Source organism: Sparus aurata, chromosome 11 (genome assembly GCF_900880675.1).
Source record: "Sparus aurata chromosome 11, fSpaAur1.1, whole genome shotgun sequence".
In the NCBI taxonomy this organism is placed as follows: Eukaryota; Metazoa; Chordata; class Actinopteri; order Spariformes; family Sparidae; genus Sparus; species Sparus aurata.
The window spans coordinates 12,774,251-12,800,432 of NC_044197.1; the positions used below are offsets into that span (position 1 = coordinate 12,774,251).

Sequence of the window (26,182 nt, forward strand, 5' to 3'; positions counted from 1 at the left end):
TCAATCATCAAGTATTTCTAAATTATATTTGATTAACATTTTGATGACACGTTGGTCTGCTAGGGGGTTTCATTCTCTACCGAAGCCAGCTGCATGTTGCCAACTTTTGTTTGATTGTTGCAATCTGTGGACTCAGGATGCACTGCAAACCAGGGCTGCAACTTATAATCATTATTTATGTATTAATGGGTTATTTTTCAGTGGAAAATGTCCATCACAAGTTCACAAGTTCCCAAGATGATGTTGTAAAATGTCCTCATTGTCTGACTAGTAGCCCAAAACCCAAAGGTACTCATTTTGCTGTCATATTAAACTGAAAATCAGTAAATATCTTTTCATTCAGAAGCTGGAAGCTGCTAGTGTTCAGCCATATTTGCTAGACTACTTGTTCTCCAGGAAATCCCTGTTAATTTGTCACCACATAGCGCATATGTCTGCCAGTATTGGGAGCCGCACTTGGACATATCAGTCGACAAATCTGCTGTACTAAATCTAACCTTTCAATCAGTTCCCTTTACAAGTTTCCACCATTTTTATGCGAAAATGTTGCTCCAGGGAGAGACTCGTGGCAAATCATAGTGAATTTTAAATATTCAGTCAAGAACTAGACATTGTGGACAGTGAATCTTAGTAAGAAGTTATACTTGATCTCCACTTGTTCTCCCAACACAATAAATCTGCTCTCGCCATCTTCCCCTCCGTTTTTCTGCTGATTTCTTTCCCAGCATCCACGAGGACTGTCTGGGGCAGTTAACCAGCGACGAGCAGAGGAGACAGGAGGAGATGAAAGGAAGAGAAAAGATCGGGGCTCCTGGTTTTGCCGTTTGCAGGTCCAGCTGTTCTCAAGTGGAAGCATGCCGAGGCCTGATCTGACAGCACTCTGAAATGGTTACAAGCTTGATTCATTACCCCAAAATCATCAATCACAGACCTTAAATGTTTTCCCCTTTAGCCCCAACATCTGCTACCAGACCGGCAAAACAGTCGACAAATAATGGCTGTGATTGCCTCAATTTCATCGCTAGTTCCTTGTGGAGGGCGAGAGAGGGGGGATCTGGTGGCACTCTTTAAGGGTTAGTAGAGGATTATGTTGTGGACATGTTGTGGATTGGCTCTGGTCAAGTTCAGGAAGAAAGCTCTGTGTGAGAGGGAGATGTAGGTTATATCAGCCATTCAGCATAACAGCAGGAGCATGTAAAACGATGATGAGTCCTTCCTCTGGTTAATCAGCGAAAACCCTAATTATGCTCTATAAAACAGAGAGGGGCTTCTCGTAAGTCTCGCTGCAGCCATGTGAATAAGAGCAGAATTATAAGAGGCGAACAGGAAAACAAGTTGAGCTCTGACTGGAAGCATGACTCATTTTCTGCTCCACAAGTGTTAATGATGGGATGGCTGCCCACTTTGCCCCACCTCTTCCATGCATCCTATTGGCTCGGGAACAAAGTGGAATTCATGTAAATGGAGATCCTGCATGCCAACCTGCAACATCTTTGTTGGCCTCGAATAACACAGCATCTCTGAATGACTTGGCATTGGCTCACGAGAGAGCTCCTCCGGGCTTTAAGACATTTAAAACAAGAGAGCAAGAAACGTCCACTCAGAAACAGAGGGAGGCAGAGGGGGAGAAGCCAAGACTCTGAGGCCTGGTTCCACATTCAAAGACAAGTTGAGCGTTCACAGTCGTCAACGGTGCGCTGGAGTTCCAGCAACAACAACAGAAAGCGATGGGGAGTCTGGACCGGGTACAGCCAGAAAACAAGGACAGATGTGTCCATAAACTGAGGAAGCTGCGGGGCAACTCTCTTGTCTTTAAGATTGTTATAATGATTCATTTATATCTCTCTAGTTCCCAATGCAAAGTTGTGTTGACATTTGGCGACGGTCAAATTCATCAATTAGGAGAATGGAAATTTAAAGGCCACATGTGATGAATAAAAGTTTCTATTTGTTGCTGTTGGTAATGGTTTTTGCAGTCTTTGCATGACAAGATGACAGTTTAACATGATACGGTTATGAGGTAAAAACCAAACAAATGAAAGTGCAAGGTCGTAACACTTCCTTCAAAACTTAAATGTCCAAGTGCAGTCCAACAGCTAAAATGTTGATAGAAAATGTGTATAAGCAATTGAAGACAAATTATGGTGGTGTAATTTGTTTATGTTTGACCAAAGGCGCCATATGTTTGATTTTTACAGCCTGAAAGCACAAAATTACCATAATACATCTGCAGGAATGTCGACATGGCTGTTGATTACCACCAATGACTTGGTGATTGCTTTGCCAGGTGTTGGGATTTCTGGCGGTCAGACCTCACTTGCTGGCCCGTTCTTCTGTTTTGGAACAAATACTCCCTGGCCATCAATATTTTGATACATGGCCAGTCTCTTGCATTCACATTGGGAATTGCTCAACCACAGAGAATGATGCTACTACCGGTGTCACATGACAAGTTGTATTGCACGTGTGAGGTATTACTCATTAAAATATGTTTATTTTAAGAAGCCATGCCATTATTGACTTATGTTCTAGAATGTTATATGAAGATTTGCAATAAGGAAGGTGTCGTGAGAAAAAAAAAATCAAAAATGTATATATGAAATGTATATATGGAAGTCGCTAGAGGCAAGTACGAAAAATAACCCAGTGTCCAATGTTTAAATCTGATCTAAATTGTTTTCCTGTCTGTGTGACACAGATTGAAAATGTTGTCACGCTAAAACTCTTTTCACCTGTTTTTCAACAGATAAGTAGTTAGAAAAAAAAATCCCAGGCAAAACCTTTTTGCCTCCTGTTTCACAGATCAGATGAAAACAATATTTAAGAAACTTAAAAAGGTCACCCAAGCCTTTTTCTTACCCATTCTTAAATCATAAACAAAGGAGAGACACAGTCGGACTTAAACAAAAAAATAATAATCAGCACATTTTCTATGTCTCTCTTGCCTCTCAGGGCTTCTGTATATGTCAGATACAAAATTATTTATGTGTATTAAAGGGGAACTCCACCAAATGTACACATTAAGTGTGTTTCCAGGTCTATGGGAGTGTTACTGCATATGTGAACAAAGTAGCAAAAAGCCTTCTGTAGCTCCAGAGGAAGCTGTATGTCATCTGATGAAATGCCTCCAGTGATGACACTCTGTGGCTAAATTGCATTGTGGGTAATACAGGCAACATATTTTGTAATAATGTAAGCAAGCATATGTGAAATAAAAGAAAACAATATCTGTTCTGCTGTATCAATATTGTTGATTTTTTGAACAATCAAAACGAGTCCAACAGTGCTGTAGGAGAGCATTGTTATATCATGACTCCTTTTCAAAACCTACATTACCCAGAATGCAACTTCTTCACTGAGTGCATCTCTGGATGTGATTCAGATTATATGCACCTTACTCTGTAGCCACAAAAGGCTTTATACAAGTTTTTTGTGGAGTGGAGTTACCCTTTAAACAGGACACATATTATAGTAACTTCAAACCAGCTCAATATGACCAGTTTTAAGTTATGGCCAGCAAAATAAATATAAGCTTGGTGTGCCTTTGGAAATGGAATGCAGGAGAGTTTCCAAAATCTGACTCAAAAATATAACTTGGGGACACATTAATTTTCCAGGAAAAATCTGTTTCTTCACTATTCCCAAGGTCAAAAGGAGGCAGGTAATTAGACGTCAGAGAGTTGGATGTGGAGACTAAAATGTTTTTCTTGGAAATGTCAGATAATAACAGTTTCAAGAAATTGTACGTAAGTGCTACAACAAGTACTATGATATAAGATCCCTCTGAATTGCATCGTACTTAATCTTTGTATTTCCTCAGAAGGAATGTTGCAAAAAAACAACAACATCATAATAGCATGTTAAAAAAAAAAAAAAAAAAAAAGCTATGAGGGACTGGGGGGGAAAAAAGCACCACTGACACAAGACCAATGGCTACCAGTTGATGAAGCCTTCTGGTAATAATAAAAAATGATTCATGTAATTCCCCGATTGATTTGTTTTTCTGTTGTTATTCAAAGTTGCAAATCTATCTCTAACAATGATTTCGGTGGAAAAATAACAGATGAGAAGTACACTGAAAGAGAGAGCCTGAGTTGTTGCTGTTGCTGACAGAAGTATTAGATTACTCAGTGGGAAGAGATTACATTATCAGGGTGTTAGATGACAGAGCAGCGGCCTGTGTGCACCTGTGAAGATGTCTTGGCCCAGTCCAGGTGAGCGTCCATCTTTGCCATTGTAGAGATGCTGCGAGGAGCTGGAGCTCTGGAGGTGCTGCATGGACAGACAGTCACTCAGGACATCCTGTTCCAGGTGAGGACAGGGCCGGAGCTGTCATGTGAGGATAAACAGAAACATGTTTACAAGAAATGATGTTGAGTCATTTCAAGAGAACTCCATCTGGTTTGCAAGATTACACAACCCCGAGAACAAAGCAAAGCTTCAGTTGTGTCTATTTGTAGGTCTGACTCTATATGGGGTGTGTTTTGTTTTCTTTTTTGTAATAATGTGATTGTAATGTTGATTTGAAACAGTAACTCAGCAAATGAGAATACACTCTCAGTCAGGGGGAACCAGAGAGAAGATCATACACTACTTTTTGAGTCATTTGTTGGCCTGGGACAATGTGGTAAGTGATCATGATACCAACTCAGAGCCAATGTAAGATTGCTTCTGTTTCTCTACCTGCCAACAGAAATGGGGGCAACTTAAGACACACTAAAGCTGGAGAGTCGATCACACGGCATGCAGAAGAAACCTAAGGCAACTTGTATCAGTTTGAGAAATGGGACATCTGCCGCGTGGATCAGTGGAACAGCCGACCTCTGTCTTATATATCAGGGGATTTCTGTGTAATAAAACATTACAGCTGCTGAGGTACACACCAGGACTGTACTCACAACCGCATCTTTACTTTACAGGAGAGACAAGATTTACCTTCTGTGAATGCAACACATGGACTGCAACAGGACTGTAGCGGACTATTAGAAGTAGGTATTAAAAAAGACACGTTAAACAAATACAGCATGTTGTGCCTGAATAAAGACACTGACAGGAAGGGGAGAAAGCAACTTAAGGACTCCAAGATCAGATGCTGCTCTGTGGACAGTCAGTGGACATGACCTGGTACAACAGATCTACTACTCATTCATATTATATGTATCTTCTAGACCTTAATTGTCAAAAAGGTCCTTATTGTTGCACTGAGTGACATGTTCCTATATGATAAATGAATATGCAATTATGCTAAACTAATCAATACGTTAATCGTTATTCAAAATGTATCCAGTTTACATCATTTAACATTCTAACATCAAGTGTAGAGATCTCAACCATTTTCAATTACCTATTTTGTCAACATAAAGGGTTCATCTGTAATGTAGTAGCAAGCTAACTTTAATTTTGTCTGTGCTATAGCCTGGCAGTTACTATAGCAATGTAGTTTAGTTATGTTAGTAACTAGTCTCAGTTTGAGCTTAAAGGTTCAGTGTGAAGGATGTAATAGTACTCGCCTCAACCTCCTCTATGGTGGCTGCCAAAATGCTTAAACAGCAATGGCAATTTTTGTCCGTTCATTTGAGGCTACTGTAGAAACATGGCAGACTTTGTGAAAGAAGACCTGCTCTGTAGATATAAAAGGCTCATTCTAAGGTAATGAAAACACAAAGATTCTTTCTTTCAGGTGATTATACTCTATAGAAAACATAATTATCAATATAATAATTCATTTCTATGAATTGATTGTCCGAAATCCTCCTAAATCATAAACACTGGGCCTTTAAGAACAGCTGCTGCAACTGTTTCCAAATCGTTTGAATCCACCATATGTGTCTTGAGTTCATCAGGAAATCAACATGTAAACTGTTTGTTAATCAAGTTAGTATTTCATCATCATGCTGGGATATTAACTATCTTAAATAAGACATATTTATCAGCAGAGTGTGTAATAATAAGAGGCGATAACTTTACGATGCCAAGAGGCATAAAAACCTGGCAGTATTGCCTCGAGTCATGTGGACCAACCCGAGTCAAGTGTATGTTTAAAAGACAGATGACAGGTTTGATTTTGTTCACCAGGTTTTTTCTCCATCATCATTCCAACCATATCAATATGTCCATCTGTCTCCTTGTGTCTTCCTGTCCGTCCATCCATCCACAAATCCATCCATTGTTATTCTGTGAAAATCAATTCCACATTTTGATTTTGTGGTTGGACTGCGGTTGGAAACATTCTTCAGCATTATAACAAAAAACTACTTTACCCTCTGATTATTCCCACAGAGTTCATCAACAGCAAAGAGCCAAGTGGACAGATAACAATTATATCATTTTAAGTATGCATGAGTTATATCTTTTAAGACATATCTGGCCAGCTTACTTTTCAGCGTGGTTTTGCTCAACAGTTTCACAGCTGGCATCGTCCACGTTATGATTTCGCACTCAGATACTGTGTCTCAGGAAATGTGTGTGCGCATGTGCTCCTGCAGAACATTCATCACATGTAATTGGGATTCTGTTTTCCCCACAGCGACACTCCTAGCAGTTTTTCTCCGGGCTGCTCCAAGAGTGGAGTAAGAGCGTTTGTTTGACATTTGTCCATAACATCTGGCCACTGGGGTATTCCGCAGTACAGCTTATTAACAATGCTACAAGCACACATGTGTTTCCCTTTACGACGCTAAGCAAAAGAACACATCATCCAGCCTGCCACTATCCAGCCCCTTCCACAACAATGAGCCCTTTCTCTCTTATTTACCCGCTTCCAGTCCGGGAAAGAACAGGCTTTTTGACCATGAACATGATGAAATGTGGTCAAACCTGATCTATTGTGGGGGAAACGATTCTCAAAGATACCATTCTACCACCCAGGCCTCACAAAACCCTCAATTAAACCAACTAGATGGATCTGTGGATAATGCACATCAGGACACGAGAGATTACATAGAGAGGTCTGTTTGTAAAATCTGTAGCTCTACCCTAAAGTCCTGCTGGGAGAAAAAGGTCCACAGTCGTTCTTCATCATGTAATCTACATGATATATAGGCAAAGGCAACCATATGTATGTACAGTATAAATGTCCACTATGATTTGTTTTGACTGCAAAATGAATTATAACTAAATCAAAATAAAATGTGATTGAGAAATTCCTTTTTAAATTTGTAGTCCCAGATGAATTTACAGCCAGCTTTAAGTAAGCATTTAATTTACCTTCCAGTTGCCCTTATCGAATGAGGACATTTGTTAAAGAAGTCAATCAAAGAAAAATACAATGATCTATCTTTTTATTGCTCTTTGTTTGCTTTTGTTTATTTTTTGGAACAGTGTGTTTTTGGCGATTTCGTTCCCATTTCTTGTAGGGCTGTTGTTTTATTTGTAGTGTCATTTCATTTGTTTTCTGGTTCTCGTACTTGGCTTTTACTGTATTTTTCCTTCTTGTTGACACTGCGCCATTTTAATTTGTAATTCTTGTTGCTGAAGTGTAAATAAAGACCGCATGAGGACTATCATCTACTCTGAGACAGCTGACAGATACCACTAAAGAATTAAGATTTAATGCCAAAAACAAAGAACTTTGAGAAATTCTAGTTTTTAAAAGGTGTCTTACCTTTCTACGCACCTGTTGTTCTTTGGCCGAGTGGATCTTGACATGTTTGCGTAGGGAGCTGGGATCTGTGTAGCGCTTGGTGCAGCCAGGGATCTGACATGCATATGGTTTCTGCATAGATAAAGATATCAGTTCAGTATCAGTTTAAAGTGCGTGATATGTTTAAATTCACTTATTGTAAGGAAAGGAAAGAGATACAGGCAATGGGGGTGTGAGTAGGAAAAAGTCCAACGCATTAAGTATGAAATCTGTTGTAGTAAAGGCAAAGTTAAAGTCCTACCTTTCAGCTGAGGAGGACAGAATTGGAAGGAAGAAGAAGAGGGAAAAAGCATGAAAAAGAAAAAAGAAAAGATCCATTATAAAATATTTCAAAACCAAACTGTCTCCCTGTAGATTTTCTTTTAGATTCAGGCAGGAAGGCTGGTTTATCCTCCTTTTCATTTTCCATTCAAGTAAAGAACCCGCTCTCTTTGGTACTCATAACATTATACTACATGAATAATATTAATATTTGACCACTTATTTAAAACACTCAGTATTGATGAAAAGCAGGGTAAGTTGTTTGCACGATTATGAAATAGAACTGTTCAGTAATGGCAAATCTCCTATATTGGATATTGTGTGTGGTATCTAGTGCTTCTCTGTACCATCAGTCTGTATGTCAGTGTGTACGCTGACAGACTGGTTTTAAGGAGGCGGATTAGAGTAGCAGACATGACATCTGTAAAACGACTGCAAAGTCACGGAGTTTCCTCATCATTTCACATTCTTCTCATTAACCAAGCAAATATAGCATGTAGCTAGCTGATTGAGGGATTTTTCCCCTCACGGCAATTCTTCTTTCATCCTGAGGAATATAAGTTGGCCATTAAAGTGTAAGGGGATACGCGTCTTTATTAGCTCTGCCTCCATGCCTCAACCTCCTCTGTAAATAAGCCATTGTTATTGCAAGGCGCTTACAGTGTCACTCATCTTCACCATGTTTGTTTTCCCAAGCAACGTACCCCAATACAGCGCAGAACCTTGAGCGAAAAAGAAAATCAAGCACAACTTCTGTGTAGAATAAATATCATTAAAGCTTGAAAATGATTTTTCCCAAAGTGTTTTTGGCAGTGTCGGCGGCTGGGCAGGCACAGAGAACGCCTTAGCAGGGTGTTAATGTGAAGCTGTAAGCATCAGGGTCCCAGATTAGCTGTATCATTTGTCCTACTGTGGAAAGAGTGGGTGGTGGAAGAAAACCCTTAGAACCGATAGAATAACACAAGTCTGCATTAAGGACTGTACTTAAGTAAAAGTTATGAATGATTTACTATTACACGGAGCAAAAGCATTGGTGGCTATCCAATATGAGTGCACAGGGACAATATTCTGGAAATATAAATAATATATACATTCTAAATATACCTTAAATGAATCTAATTAAATTTTTTAATTTTTGCAGAAAGTGGTAAATTTGAGTTTACTGATTAAAAGAAATCTCACCCTCTGCCACTACAGCTATTGTTCTACCATCTTATTCTCTTCAGCAGTCTCAGTACTTGTGCATCTACCCAGAATCCAACTCTCTAACAGGAGAGAGGGTGAAGGAAAACAAAAAGTAAGGAGGACTTTCCATCATGTCAAAGAACAAAATAAGAGTTAACATTTTAATCAGTTTGATTAAAAAGCGAAAAGAGTTTTTAAAATATTTTTCCTATTATTAACCAGGATAGCTGCAATTTTTTTACTGGACGTGTTTGTTTTCTTTAACGTTAAGCAATTGAATGAAATGGATTCTGGTAATGGACATGAGAGGGTGAACAAATTAAAGGCTTTACAAATAATCAGCTCTGGCAAACAAATTTAGTTCCATATTTTATTTAATCTGGTAAACAATCTTAATTGAGTTGAAGAGCTGTTTGGAGAGTTTCGTTCTCTCACAGAAATGTAAATATGGGACTTAGTCAAGTGTCTGAGGAGTTGTATGATATTCAGATTGTAGAGACTTCTTCTTAATTGATAAAATTCAGATTACAAAATCAGTATATCCCAGTAATATCCTTGATTTATATGATTAAATCTTGCTATTGCTATATCGAGTATTAGTCTCATATATACAGATATTAACAAGAGGGGTTTGTATTGATATCATTGACAACAGTAGAAATTACTAAAGTACATAATTTGAGGAAAACAACTTGTTTACTCTCTGGCTGTGTTGGCATGCGGATGGTGATAAAGTGAGGTATTGGTTGTGTTACTGAGACATGACGAGTGGCAGCGATGGCTGACTCAACCTTTCCTTCCCTCTCCACAGGTCAGAGAAACAGGCAAAGCTCTGTCTGAGCTCGCAGCTCCAATCCAAGTCTGCCGTGGCCCAAGCTGCGACTCGGCTAATGGAAGTGATCGTTTAATGATCTGTGGCGTGTCACTGCCAGCGTACAGCGAGCGAGAATGCCACACTGCTCACTGAGTGACAGCAAATTAAAGTCTGACACTGTCAAGATGTGAAAAATAAGCATTGAGACTTGGACGGCAGCTCAGTTTTTTAATGTGGGTGTAAAAGTGATGGAGGGATACAGTATGAGCACACACACCCACACATAAACTGACTGGCATTCACAATTAAATTTGCAATTTAGCATACAATCTTTGTAGAAATCTAATTGCAGCTTGTACCTGCTTGTAACATTTACAATCTATAATTTCATGCAGCTATCCTTTCTGCAACACAGTGACCACCCAGACTATCTTTACGGTTGGCTCGACACAGGTTAACCATTAATCTGCTCTGGAGAGACTTTGGGAGGTAAGACAGAGCAGAGACTTGGTTTCTGACCGTGTCCAGGTGAGTGCGCTGATGCTTGGCGCGGTCGCTTGAGTTGCTGAAAGCTTTCTGGCAGCCGGGGTGCTGGCACAGGTACGGTTTCTCTCCTGTGTGGCTCCTCAGGTGGATCTTCAGGTTCTCCAGACGGGAAAACGCTTTGTTACAGCCCTCGAACTGTGGAGGAAGGAAGACAACACACACATACACACACACACACACAACAACGACACAGGAATGCATGCACACACCGACACACGCACAAAGACAACCACACTCAGGCAGGTATGTACGGGACCACACAAGGAAATAAACATGTGCCCACACACACATATACAGGGAGAAGCACACCCACACACACACACACACACACACACACACACACACACACACACACACAGAAATAAGAAATCAATCTTTGTAAAGCTGGTAAATTCTGGTACAATGTGGGCTCTGTATATGTGTGCGTGTGTGACTCAGAAAGAAGCTGTCCCACTCTTTTCCTCAGTCCCTTGATCACTCGCACAGCTGGAGGAGTTCACTCTACACCACATATTCACCGGCTATGGAAAAGTGAGAGACGCTTAAGAACATGGGTGGTATAATCGCAAGCATTTTTTCCATGGCTCTTGAATTACGCGGCCAATCCGAGGACCTTTGTTGAAAACCACGTGCACTTGAAAGACAGCGGCGAGCGTGATAGTACACCTGCCTCAAGGCTGCTGCTGCTGCATCTAAATTGCACGGGAAACTGGAGTGTGCCGTACAGCGGCGGTTAATGGGCTGTAATGCATAGCTTGAGATAAGTGTTCTGCTGTGTATAGTACATTAGACTGACAAGTGACAGTGACTGTAAACAAGCTCATATCCGACCCAGCTTGGCCCATTTGATCCAAACCACTCAGCCAATGAACACCACAGATTTGTTAACACGTGAATGATTCATGAAGCGTCTCGCATGTCCACTGCTGCTCTTAGGCAGAAAACATTGGTGATTGGTCGATGAGGCGGTCAATGTCAAGACCCCCTACAGGGGCTGCTGTGTAAAGAGTCACATAGAGTATTGGAGGCATAGCTCAATGTTAGTAATTTCTCAATTATATATTCAGCAGCACCTTGACATCAATACATCTAAACTCAACAGTCACGGGGTACAAAAGTGAGAAGCTCATGTTGGCATCCATCACCTGTGAGCCTACGAAGACTTCAGATGCATGGCTTTTACGACTGCATTAAAAAGAAAGACGCAGACGACAGCTGGACACGCGAAGGTGAAGACAAAGGATTACAGAGAGGTGGGAAAGAGTATAAACTGATGAAGTAAATTAAAGAACCATTAAACCTTTTTGACCAAAATGATCCACAAACTATACAGAAAGGTGAACTCAACTCAGGAACTAAATGTCCCTTTTGTACATTCCTATTTGTATTTGGCCAAAACTGACTGAAGATAAGACAAATATGACTGATGACAGACTAACACTATTTTTACTCGGGGTGACACCAGTATACCAGTATTGATGATAACCATGACATGAAAAAAATATATTGTTTGAATAATCCAGCGCTGATGCTAGGGGATCTTTTGTTTATCAGTTTATTTATTTTCCTTTTTACTATTCAAGTGTAATTATTCTTCTGTACAGTTACAATACAGTACAGTAACAGACTCCAGCTACACCTCCCTACTTGTATGGTGAGTGTTGTTTATTTGCCAAAAAAAAAACCCCACACACAATTAACTTTCTTCTAAAGTTGAGGCGGTTTCAGCTTTTTGTTGCCTTCGTTTTTTTTTTTCAGAGCCCCCTGCAGCCAGCACTGTCGCAGCCAAAACAGACTACCCTCATTAAAATGAATGTGAAGACCTGCGTTTTTGCAACCATACCTGATTTAATCTTACTCTTATCTATCTTATCTACTTTGTATTCAGTGCTAATAAGCATTGTGAAATATCCAACCTCAACATCTTTTTGACACCAGGAACTATTGTATATGAACTAAAGTCCTTGCTTTTGCAAATCAAAACGCAGGTATACTGAAGTTCCCAAGTTACTTCAAAGCAATTTTGATCATATAAAAGTTCTAGAAAACAGTTAAGTACACAACCCCAATTCCCCAAAATGTTCGGATGCTGAGGTTCTTCTCACTTTGCAAGTGGCAGCCATTAAATCCATATATGTGTATATTTATAAAAAACAATAAAGTTTGTCAACATTAAATATATTATCTTTGTACGTTTTTCAAATAAATATAGATTGAAAAGGATTTGCAAAACATTGCTTTCTGTTTATATTTAACTTTTCTTAAAATCCTAACTAAATTGAATTAGGGGTTGTATTTCTTTTATATAAATACAGTGAGAAAGATAAGATATTAAGATTCAAGAAATGTTTATTGTGTCAACAGATGAAAATGAGACATTCATTCTATGTCAAGCACTTAAATATAAGGTTAAAACCACTGAGAAGCAGGCAGCCAGGAAGGCTTTCAGGGTGATGAGAACATGGTGGAACGACTCTGTCTTCAAACTCTGAAGTTTCCACTTTGTCAGACAATATATTCTCCAATAAAAAGCTTCCCTACACTTAAATCTCTCTTAAAAACACAAATTCTTCCAAAGGGCTAAGCTGACCTCAACAAATACAACTTCATGGACAAACTGTCGAGGCGCTGCGGTCTCTACTGTCCATTGTAGCCTGACCTTTAGTGAAGCCTGCCTACAACAGGTCATGTTACGGCTAAGGAGAGAGTGACACCATTCTTCTAATGGGCCTTCAGCATCATCTGGGCTCAATACTCATCCCTGGTCTCCTTCATTCACTCACACAGCACAGGCAGGGCCTTCTATTCACTGAGGCTCCATTTAATATAGGCGAAACCTAAGCCAGTCATGGTAGAGCCGTGTTGGGTGACCAGGCTGATCTGTGGGTGTATGTGCCTGTGTGACTCAGTAAGAGAGTCTTAATCTGCCCGATTATGGCTGCACCACGAACAGCTCCTCATCAAGTTTGTAAGACCACTGGGCTGATGAGTTTGGAAACAAATCAACCTGTCAGCTTGATGGTACAGATGCCTTCTCTTCCCTTATGATTAGTTGTTTAAAACAATTTAAACATAGCTTGTGAAGTGAATGTTCCTTACCTCAATTAAAAGTCAACTGTGTAGGATTTAGGGGATTTACAAATGGACTATAATATTCCTAATTATGTTTTCATCACTCGACACTAAAAATTGTGTTTTTAATTACCTTAGAGCCTTTTATATCTACAGAGGGAGCAGGCATGGAGTTCGACGTCCAGGTATAAAATTACCCAGATCTTCCGCATTGTGGGCCCCAGAGAGTGCGCGCACCAGCCCGCTAGCTTGATCGGGGGAAACACTATTTAAATGTGCAGCTTTTCTAGACTTACCAAAAATTATCAGACCTAATTAATTATATTCTAATAGAGAAACAAGTAATTTGGTGAGCATAATGAAGCTCCCAAGGCTTATGGGAAGGTCTTAATGGGCCTCTCTGCATCATCTGACGGTATAATTACACAGTTGACACTATGAAAAATTGGTTTCAAAGCCGGGCTATATTCATGTCGACTTGGGAGAAGGACCAACTCCTTGGAGTCCACCATGTTGCACCTCCATGTTTCTCAGCCTTTTGTGTTTTTAGTGGCCATTTGTAGGGAGGGTCAGACTGGGGGTCTTATGTTGGTTGCAGTCTTTAATGGTCACTGATATCAACAAATTTCAATCTGTAATTGAAAGGAGGTTCAACAAACTGCCCAACGTACAAGACTTTGGCATTTAGAGTCCATCTTTAAAGCTATGTTTGGACCTGTGCTTTAGATGGTGTGTCTTAAGCTGAGACATAATCAGAAGAAATGCACGACAACATGAATGACTTATTGACTAGTCAGCACCACATGAGTCACAATAAGGGAGAGGACTAAAATGTATTATGAATAAAAAACCTGAATTCATCAACACACATTCTATCAGGCATGGAAAAGGAGTTCACATCGCACAGGGTTGCAGAGCAGAAACATATTATTCTAAAGTCATGCCAATCAAATGTTTCGGATGGAAACGAGAGACGCGGCGAGGGTGGGAAAGTTTAATAAAAATCTCAGCACTGAGGAACATCCACACTGCCATACCAGTCATGACAGACACGGTCTACGCTGACTCCTGAAATATGGCGCCGAGCATTTAAGTTTGGAAAACAAACACGCCTATTATTGACATGCCAAATGTGTGTATTTATGTATAAGGGAATAATCACTCTTTCATTGCTTTCTTTTCCGCAATACAAATTTGAGGCTAAATTATAGTTACGGGTCCGTGGAGGAAACCGTGTTAATCGTGTAGAGCGTATTATTACTCTGGAAGCTGGACTAGCAGGGAGACGGCTGAGCATGAGGTTTTCCTGCCTGCTGGGAAAGCAATAGACAGTGCCACCTCTAGGCATGGACACTTCCCAGAACCCTGCATGAAAAATCTTATGCTACAGTAAGCTGTTTTGGCCAATCTGCTGGTGAAAATGATTTATTTCTGTGAGTTTGTAGATTGTCAAAAACCTACTTGGGTTTGGATATTTGGAATATGCCGTTAAAGCCCAGCACTACTGACTTAAGGATGAAGGATGTGAAAGTGTTTTAACAGTGGATGTGGTCTGTATGTCGTCTTATTTTGGTAAAAAATAAAAAAGTGACCCATGGCATTTATACATCCAAGGTTTTGGGTTTGATTCCCACTAAACTGACCAAAGTTAAAAATATTGTGATGATATAAGACTCTAAAGCATGTCAGTAGGCTCTGTACTTTCGCCTAAGGGGTTGCCTAATATATAAACTGTTTAGAAAGTAATGAACACACAGGTTAAAGTGGCATAAACAGAGCGGCTGAGGCTTCTGACACAGGATTGATTTTAGCTTTGATATTATCTATGAAAACAGTTTAGATGGCGATAATCACATTAATTGCTTTAAACATGTTTAGTTTTCCTCTCTGAAACCTCCGTCTAAGGTAAACCGGCAGATCACCGCATGAGGGGAGCGGCACTGGCAGTGTGGAGGGATTTGATCCCTGTTTGACACCATCTCACTCTTTTAGTGGGGGGTTCAGTAGCTCGGTAAACATTCGGGATGACAGCGGGGTCTTGACATGGCTGAAGGGGGCGAGAGTGGGTTGAAAGGCTGGACAGGCAGCTGATCACAACAGACAGATTATGGGCCCAGCATGCAGGCGAGTGGAGGTGAGGCACGCCTGAGGCCTTCATGGGAAATGACTCCTGACTGGCAGGGAAAAGGCCAAACAGTGTCGGGGCTAAAAGGCAGCAGTGTGCGGCCCTCCTCACATGCAGCGGCTCATTAGTAACCTGCAGGAGCTGCGGATCATGGAAACAAACCAGCCGTTATGGAGGGGTGTCGCAAGGAAATATGGCTGCTGACATGTAGGACAGAATCGGATTAAAAGCTTTAATGAATGGTGTAAGAAGAGAAATGCTGAGAGAGGAGAGAATTACATTTAAGGTAGAGGTTTTTTGGGGGGAAAAAATCTGACAACACACCTTGCAGTCAAGGTCATCAACTACAGGAGATTTTTTTCCCATAAGAATAAGCTCCAGGGTTTTCATTCCTGACAGTCCAGCTTTTCTGCGGTTGCTACAGACATGAGGGAATCTCCTTCAGCACTGATATATCTCTCTGGCCCTGGGCAGTAATTGTAGATCAGGCCTCTGACTAATGATGGGGAGATGGGATTCGACTGTTATGGCTGCTTACTAGCATGAAATTCACTATTACTCATGTTCATGGGGCCCCCCATAAAAGGAGAAAAAGGTTCTCAAAGACTAACCCCAACCGATTCTCTGCTGTGATTAGTTTTACCTAATACATCCAGGCTCCTTTACAGCCAAGCCTGACAAACACGATGAAGGGCAAAGAGTAATGGTGGCAAAAGAAAACACTGCCAAATAAAACATGTTTAAAGTGCCAATGCTCAAAAGCAGCCTGTATAACTTTATAGGTATGAAAAAGGGGGTTTGGGGGAATGAATAGGTTTATCACAAGGTGTCTTTCTCTGCCCTGACCAACGAGGAAAACCACCAACACTTCAGGATCTGTTCGGAGGGGAGGCTATGGAGCCGAATGCCCCCACAGCCGATGGGAGGAACATGTGCATTTAATCTGCCTGCTTCCAAATGCCCTGTGGCAACCACAGCAAAGAGCAGAAAACGTAAATGGATGAAATTATATCCATATGATTCAACGAGACAGCTAAGGAGGGGCAGGTTTCTCATGCGCTTCATCAGGATACAAAATTAAACACAGCTTTGCTAAAACATTCGCATTACATAGTTTACATATATCATTTCCACTGAGGAGCGGGACCCTTTTAGCAGCCAGCCTCATCTGTTGCGAGTAGGATTTTAATTTGAATCAAAGATAGCGGTTGGCTTTCTTCTCCTTTTCGTCAGAGTAAGAGACAAATTAATTCACACATTCTTTCTTTGTTTTTCCAATAGGCATCTTTTCTCTGCCGTCTCTCTCACTTTGTCTAATCTTTGGGAAGCCTTGATTTATGAATGGTGAGAAATGAATACCCACAGCAGAAATGACTCAAAGCGAGGGAGTGTTGTCCAGATGCGAATAAACAAGCGAACGGAGCAAGAGCTCAGCCGATAAATTGGTGGGAGGAAGTAGTCATGTAAATGACTAAAGAAATTGTTCTTAACAGCCATTTTGCACTCATGCCTGAATAGTTTGGGGGCCAGATTAAAAACTATGTGGATGGCACAACAGGAAGCATTCCTATGATGACTTAATGAGGCTGCTCACATAATGAGCCGGCCCAGCTGTTTTGTTCCTCTTGCAGACTGTTAGCTGGAGATTGAGGAGGAAGTGTAGTGATGGATCTGAAGCGCTGTTCCTGCGGTGGAGGCCTGGCAGAGTGCGAGCCTGGCTGCACAACAACATAGTGAGGCTTCATGGAAGCACTTAACCTGCTGTGATTCAGAGGCCTTCATTCAAATGTCTACCAGCTCTGCAGCTCTGCATCAGATTAGAGAGTTAAGATGTGATTTCCTCTTTAACCGGGCTGCCTGGGGTTTACCGGTTCACCAGGTTGAGGGGAAAGGAAAACAGGGTCACGTTCTCAAAGAGATGAAGCGGATTGACAGGGAAGAGGATATGTTGTGTGTGTTATCATGCAGCGTTTGAGGAGAACCAAACCGATTTCCAGCTCCATTCCTCTGCTGCTCCAGTATATTAAATTTTCCTTCTGGGCAAAGGTTCAGGGTGTTAAGAAATAATTTTTACACAGTTATACTTCACACTCAACTGTATGAACACAGCTCCTTTCAAACAGAGTCTACTTCTGACAAATATTAGATCACACTTCTGATCGCGTCCAAGCCAGGTGCTATAAAGACAAATTTGTCAACTTTTGGCCTTATCTATCTGTTAAGGAACAGTTTTTTGGCATTTGAACATACTTTCTTTAGATCAGTGTTCCATAATGTATCATGCTGTACTAAAATATGATAAAGTGTTTGCAGGATATTTGGCCCCCAGTATGCAACTGGAGTGCAAAAGCCTATTTTCCTTTTTACAGGCTGCCCCGAGACAGATCCTCCAGATAAGGTGTGTTGGTCTTAAGCCTTGGGGAAAAAAAATCTTTATTGCTCATTTGGTGTGATAAAAAAAACCCTCAAACTGGCTTACTTACAGTCTTTTCGTTTGTTCAAACTATTGTATTTCCTTGAGCACCTATTGAGCAGAAATTGTAACCAACTGAATACCCCTCCCCTCAGCCCTCTTCTTCCAAGTGTGTAGGAGAACCTTTAATGGCCTTCAGGTGATGTAAACACTCTCTAGTGTTTACCCTCTCTAGAGCCAACTTTTATTTTGTATGTTCTGACAACTTTAGAAACATGGCAGTGCAAAACAGTGTACACCTTGGAAGAGGACCCTCTAGTCTAAGGTGACAAAAACACTATGACTTTAAATTACAGGTGATACACTATTGAAAACATTATTACGATATATGATATATTATCAATTTCTGCCAATCGATCCCCTCACCTTTAACTAACAAATTTACCAAACCACTAATTTATTATCATTCTCTAAATTCAATCTTGCGTTTTTTCAATGTGATAATACTAGAATTAGACCCGAGTCGTGTTCAAAATGTAACTGAAACTTTACTAGGACTGCTGTCATGAATTTAACAGAAAAGAGACTAAAGCAATTATTCAAACGTGAGACCAACATATAAAATGCGGTAATTTTTTCAGGGGAACATCTGAAAGGGGCTTCTAATGTTACAATGCAACAACATTCGATAATGTTCGTAAAACCAGTAAGATTGCAAGATGAGAAAGACGTATTGTGCAGTTGAATATTGCCTCAATAATATGAGGGATTTGGGGTGTTAGTGAGGAGACACATGATCCTGTGACCTCTCATTCAGTGAGAGGCTTCTAAAAGAGCCATCCCACTTTGTCTCCAGACAGTGTGTTTATTCTCACTACCAATCCCAACCATTTATAATGGCTAATTAGAGTGCAATACAAAGCTTCCAGGGCCACAGCCATTAGCAAACCATCAAGGCATTAATTATAAACCCATTCACGAAATCCGAGCCTGCCATGAAAAAGACAGACTGGGTATTACGCAATGAGAATCCTAAACATGATCTGTGTTCCGAGCCGGCGCCTGGACTGATGTTACTGGCAGTCAATGCAGGATCCTGTTCGACGGGTCCATGAGCTATGGCGTCCTCTGACACCTGGGCTTCAATCTGTCCAGCACCTTTCACTCACACCTGCCTCTATTCTCACTCTCGCTTTCTCTCTCTGTCTCGCTCTTGTCTCTCTTACCCCGTCCTGCCAATAAGCTCCTCTTGCTGCAGCCCTACAATGGGCTGTTATACCTCAACATGCTCCATGACTCGATCTTATATCAATGCTATTGGGAGATGAGAGACACCAATTCAGCAGCAGCCAGTAATGACAATATCATTATGTTTGATTGATCCACTTAATTGCTCTTTTGTTTGACTAGGAGATAAGTTCCGTACGATCTAATGCGATGACTGGCCTGTTTATATTGGATCATGACAATCATCCATTATTTTCTCCTTCCTCTGACTTCTTCACAGTCCTTCTGGCATTGTAACTTTTTGTATTTAGGCATTCATTTGACTTCCTGCCTCCACAGCTATTCTTCTTTTTTTCCCTTAGACATCAAAATATTTTTGAAGTGGCAAAGAAAGAGCTCTGTCTTTTTGTCTCTTTTTATTCTAACTTGCCTTTTCTACTCCTGCTGTAATTCCCTTAATATCCCAGGGACAAAACTTTCTAAACAAAAAAACAATATCTCATATTACTAGATCGAAAGGCAACATATCTTGTGATTTCATTTCATTTTGGTCTATTGAGGCTGCTGGTAATGGAGAAATTGGCATCTTTAGACATTGCCACAGGTCTGGAAAGATGCCACTGCTCTGGCAGCAACTCCCGATTTTAAACATTCATGATTTAGGAGGAAATACAAATCTTGAGCTAAACCACAGCATCAATTGGTAGAACCAAAGCATATTTCAAGCAGTTGGTTTCTTTTTTTTTATAAAGTAGTTTTATTACTTTTTGTATGGTTTTATTGATAGTACAGCTGAAGAGGGTGACAGGAAACAGGGAAAGAGAGAGGGGGAGTGACATGCAGCAAAGGGAACCAGGCCCCGGAGTCGAGCCCAGGTTCGCTGCAGAGCCTCAGCACATGAGACGGCCGCTCTACCAACTGAGCTAAACGGCGCCTCCAAGCAGTTGATTTCTGACAGTGTAGAGGTGTTTCAGGTTTGTTGTGTTTTTAATGTAGTGTTTTAGGTTTTTTTGTTGGTCTGATACCATTCTATGCATTAAAAATATATATATTTACCATTATCAATATTTTTAACAGTTATATACTAATAACCCTGTACAGATGTGATGTAACATGAACAATTAAAACAGAGAATGAATATCATAGAACTTTTTTGCATCAATCTAGTTTGACAGACAGCCATAACTAAAAACACAACAGAGAAAATTAGCTACCTGTGCAGTAAAAAATCTGTTAAGTTGCATACAGGTGTACAGGATATTCCTGTGGTGGCAGGGCACTGTCCTGGGGCTAACAAATTACATGCTATCAAATTGGCTTTTCAAAGTAGGTATTGGAACAACCCTTTTTTTTTCTTAAGTATGTATCTTGCGCTTTGATCAGAGAACATTTCATGTTCATGAACATACCCAACAATATATTTTTATCATGAGATAAATGCAGACAGAAACACCATTCATGCCTCATTTCCATTTTGTGGTGTGATACCAGATAATGAGGTGGATGTATTTTTCCATGCTGGCCTTTAGTTCTTGGATGACAACCTGACATAATGAATACCACAGTTGAAGTCACAGCATTCCTGCATCTACGAGACTTGTTGGGTAAAGAAATAAAAGCCCTTCTCCCTTTTTGGCAAACCATTCCTTGTCCACACAAGGCAAGAGTTGACACAGCTGTCCAAAGGCTTACGCCTACTGTAGCATACACTGGGCGACTCTATAACTCTGACGTGACAACAAATAAACACTGCAGAAGTCCAGCTAGTTGCCAAACCAAATACCTTTATGCCAAACGCACTATAGTATTCAGACAGAAAACATGCCAGCAAAATTAAACAATAGGTCAACATAGCATTGTGATCAACACCAGCCCAAGGTCTCAAGCAGGGTTTAGGGGAAGAGAGTGTGTTTATGCAACCCTCTGGAAGGGAACCAGACCACAAAGCCTTTTGGGTAAAAAAGCAGCTGCCCAAGAAATGTGGTGCAACAGAAATGCCACGGTGCCCTTAGATTTGTTCACTCCTCAACATGCCAAGGTTGTGTTCATTTCTGCTCTCTGTGGGTTTCGGGCCCAGTTTCCAGCTATGTCGATATGGCTGGTTGCAATATATCAGACTGCGCTAGACATTCAGTGTGTCAAGTCAAATCATGGCACAAGCGTTCTCAGCGAGCACATCACCATTCATTCACATTTCAATAAATCAATTTACCACATTTCAGTATATAGAGCTCTGTTCGTATTTAATAATTCAGTCCATACCAACATGTCCGTGCCCGCTGTCCTATAGGAAAACACATTTATTTGAAAACCGCTCCTCATTCCTCTGCAATTACGACGGACTCAAGCAGCACGCCATCGGACAAAATCCTGAGGTTCCATTATTCACTGGTATTCTTTGGTAAATGTTTTCATATTTATGGAATATTTCCTTCAGAAATACTTATCAGACATATGTTTACGTTAGCCGTAACAAGAGTCCCAGACTGGTACTTGTTGGCCTCAAAGGATTTGCTAGTTAGAGAGTGCAGGCACATTACAATAGACATTTTTCCCATATACAATATGTATTTCCTGGCTGTGCTTTAAATCATGCATGACCTAATCTAAATTTCTCTGCTTTTCAAAATGAGACAGGCATACCGGTGATACTGATGTTTTGTGTGTTTTGCCCCTGACACGAATTCAGCTTGATCTACAGAAAATGACAGCTGTTACATGAAACAATTTGAAAGACTGCTGTTATGGGAAGCAGGAAAGAACAGAAGAAAAACAAAAAAGATATGCTTTGACTTAAAGGCTTCTTGTTTCTACTGTAATTCAAATAACTATACCAATCTGGTTCTAAATCCAGCATAAACCTTTTTACATCGATGTTAAACTAATTCCAAAGCGGGCTGTATGTGAAACAGATGTTTTTAGATGTGAACAAAAAACAAGAGGGCTTCTTTCTGGAGACAGTTAGAGATCATTGGGGTGTAAAACTCTACGGGGGCGAGGTAAATCCAAGCTTAAATATCGGAGTCTCTGTAGTGCCAGTTCTGCTGGGTCACACAATCATAAAATAGAGTAATAACAAATTGGATCAATCTGTGTATTGTGTCCTTATTTGTCCCTGTACAAAAGATTCTTGGTCCTGTCTGTCTTTCTCTCTCTCATTTCACCCCTCGTTCTCATTATCAATCATTACAGTAGATGTGGTTTTGGTAAAGGCTCACTGTTTTGATACATGTGCCATTTAACACCACAATCCACGCCTCAGTTTTCTACTTGGATCTTTCCATGTGGATCTGTCTCCACTCACTCACTCTCTGGTGGGCATTTGAAAACACACCGAAGGTCTTGACAGTATAAACACACACACGTCTCAGCTTGGATGGCTTGCTCGACTTGTAACAAACACTCGACTTGTGTGCGCATCGGCTCTGCTAATGCTTCAGAAATGCTCTCAAGTTCGCATTCAGTGCATACCAAATCACTTGTCATGCATAATGCCTTGTGAAGAATTCTGGGCAAAAAAAATGACGTTTTTTGGGATGACATCAGTGCAGCTGAATTGCCTGTCTGGCTCCGTTTCTCGCAGCCTTCACTCCTTCTCTCAAACATTCAAATTAAACCCGGCACACTAACCACAGAACACCACAGTGCATAATTTAAACTTGACACCCTTAACGTAAACACGTCTTTCGCTACATAATTTATCCATACTTCTCTTAATGTTTATTTTGCACGGTAGCAACTCAGTTTCTCATATATTCTAGCTGCAGATCCAGTCTAGTCTGCTGTGGTGCAGTATGAGTCTGGCTGGATGGAGGCATACTGTCATCCTGAGTTTGTGGCATGGCTCTCAGACAGAAGTGGTCCCGGCAGTTGTGTATAAACGTCCTTCTTGTTAGTTTGTTTGGTGGGTGATGCGAAGGCGGCTAGAGGTAAATGTTGCTCTGGACTCGGTTCTTTGCAGTGCCTACTGCCACACTGACAAGTCAGCAAAAAAACAAAAACAAACATTTGGATGCTCCAAGAGATTTACCTCTGTTCAACACACAAAGCACACACACAACCAACCGTCCGGTTTGGTGGGTATGTTTGCAGAGTGGTTACAGTGGTGAACATGGTGCCTGGTCACAAAACAAGGCCAGTGTGTGAATGTGAGGAGTGGGAGAGGATGGCAGTCTCAGAGGAGAAAGGACCTGTTATGTCTTTGCTCCCTGAAATCCCACGAACACACGTTGGCTATAATTATCTGTTTGACTGTGGCGAAGAAACGGTTAAGTACGCCGCCACAATGCACATGATCCATGACGGTACACAAAACAAAAAGCACTACATTGAGCTCCAACAACGTGGGGAAATGTTCAGATCCTAGGCGGTTTGCATCTTAGCAACTGGCCCCCGAACATGACTGAAGCCCCGAACACACACCCAAGGCTCATCTATCTGATGTATTAGTAAACTGATCTGGCTCAGTAAAGAGGTTAAACTAATTAAGAGTTTGGAAGGGACACAATTATGACACAATCTCTGTGTAATGTATAACCAGCCGCAGCCCTTGGTCTTCAGGTTTCCGATACCAGAGCATGATTAAATGCTGAGGAAATGGGGAAACTCAAAATATTGGATTCCAGACAAATGCAATTAGTGTGTATCACATGTTGTAAATCCTTCATGCTTTGATACCTGGTGATGAGTTTGAAAGCAAGGTAGCTGTTTGACCTTTTCAATTATAGATCACTGTAGAAGAGAAGACTATTTTCAAGAAATACTCAACCGCTTATATTGTCATTGAAACATAGATATTGATGTAAATTGTATTTCTGAAAGCAACAATCATCACAGAAAAAGTTGCAGATATCCGATATGCGGTAACATTTCTCATGCCAGCAAATGGATTAAGGAAACAGCATATTCATTTGAATGAGTGCTGCTTACCCAGCACACGCTCTGGAAAAGTCTCTTCGTCTTCCTTACATAGGTGCCCATAATTCGGTGCAAGCGTCTGGCACAGTCTATTCGGTGGATTGATCCAAGCTCAATTTACTAAGCCAAAAGTTAGCATGCTAACATTTTTGTTGTAGCAAATAATGATTTATGATTATATCCAGCATCCCCACACCTGCAGTTTCAGACATGCCAACTTGTGACACTTACTGGCAAGAGTTGGCATGTCTTGAGCAAGACAACATTATGCAAGAAATTAACATACTTTACCAGGAAATCCTAACTTTGTCACTTGTCCAATGAGAATGTACTAAAACCTGTTAAAAAGTAATATGGAATTATGACACAACTGAAAAAAAAAAACCTTAAATAAGCAAAACTAGAACATTTGCAATACGTTCTAGTTTTTTGGGCTATTAGGGCTGCAAGATATTGTAAAATAAATCACATTGTGATTATTTTTACAATATCTTGCAGCCCTAATAGCCAAACACTTAAAAACATTGGATGTTAGTAGATACAATAAATATATGAATTACATACATTTTTACCTTAAAAAAAATGAAAGCCAACAAAAGAGATGCACATTCTTTAAATCAGAATGGATCATTTAAAATGTCACCATGAACCGCAAAGTAAAAAAAATATATATACTTTTTTAAGATTTTAATTATTTAACTGCATTTATTCTATATGTAAAATGGCTGCGCAAATTAATCGAAATATAGAATATAAAATTCTTATATGGGCAAGTGTACTATCCAATTCAAAGAAACTACATTAAAAAAAAGGTGTAATGTAACAAAACAGTTGTAATTATTCTCCAGTTGTAAATAAAAAAAAGGGGGGGGGGTCCCTCTAAAACACAAACACGTTTGTTTGGTTACAAATGTCACGTCATCAATTTCATCATATTATATTTAGTTTTTTTTTGTGAAAATGAAAATGTGATGCAAAACTGAACATTCCCTAATAATGTGTCATATCACAATAGTAATATATGTAAAAATAATCACAATGTGATTTATTTTACAATATCTTGCAGCCCTAAAATATAGCATAGCCCCCTACAGGTTTGATAGCTAAATATTAAACATGTGTCCGACAAACATCATGGAATTATTTTTTCAAAATTCTATATGTAATGCCAATGAGAAACAAATAAACAGCTACATTAGTTGTTACTTGAATGTTTCAGTGTCTGGCTAAATAAAATGGAGGAGTATGTTGCGGTTGCGTATGTGTAGTAAGTGTTGAGTGTATCAAAGCCAGGATAAATTCAGATCTAAATGATAGATAGTGGGAGAGAAAGAGAGAGGGGGAGGGAGTGGTGATGCTTTATTTTTGGGTGGGGGGGTTGGACTGGAGACTACAGATTGACTGGAAATCTTTTTTCAGCCTGACAAGAAGTTGGCGTGGTCCTTTCAACAAGGAAAACAAGCAGGATCCATCAATCCAGGGCTTTCATTCATATGCCAAAACATCAATCCCAGAAGTCCTCTGCCAGCAGTTTCATCATACAAATATCACATGTGGACAGTGTTGTGTTACTATTAGCATGACGACCAGACTGCCAAGCAGCACAGAAGACCTGACAGAAAGACAGAGGATAACCACTGGATTGGATTATGGGCTCATAGAAAGAAATCAGACTATCTAGCTACCTGGTGAACTCATTTGCTGAGGGAATGACTGACAGGGTTCATTGTGATGATTACTTAATAGGTAGCAGAGGGATGGGACCTTCAGATAAAGTGATACAAGTTATCTATGCCAGGTCCTTCTTTGTGCCTAATTAGGTCTTTGCATTAGTGCCAACCTAACAGACATGAGGAGCTCTGTTTTCTAAGCATACAGTTACTCCTGACATACTGAACCAATGCCCTTTCTCGGCTATTGACCCTGATTACTTTCAATCAGCCATATACACATCGCTCCTCTCCCACTACACTGGAGTGA

General features: G+C 40.3%; 1 protein-coding gene across 5 annotated transcripts in view; it reads right to left on the bottom strand.

The window, feature by feature from the left end:
• The window catches only part of glis1b (GLIS family zinc finger 1b), an 85,248-nt gene that overhangs the window by 12,267 nt on the left and 46,799 nt on the right, over positions 1-26,182 (bottom strand). For 4 of the 5 annotated variants that reach the window (XM_030433091.1, XM_030433088.1, XM_030433089.1 and 1 more), the window contains exons 9-11: positions 10,422-10,583; positions 7,604-7,714; positions 4,188-4,329 (exon numbers count right to left, since the gene is read on the bottom strand). In XM_030433091.1, coding sequence (XP_030288951.1) covers positions 4,188-4,329; positions 7,604-7,714; positions 10,422-10,583 — 415 coding nt within the window. The remainder of the gene's footprint in view (positions 1-4,187; positions 4,330-7,603; positions 7,715-10,421; positions 10,584-26,182) is intronic. The other variant, XM_030433092.1, reaches the window with a different exon arrangement.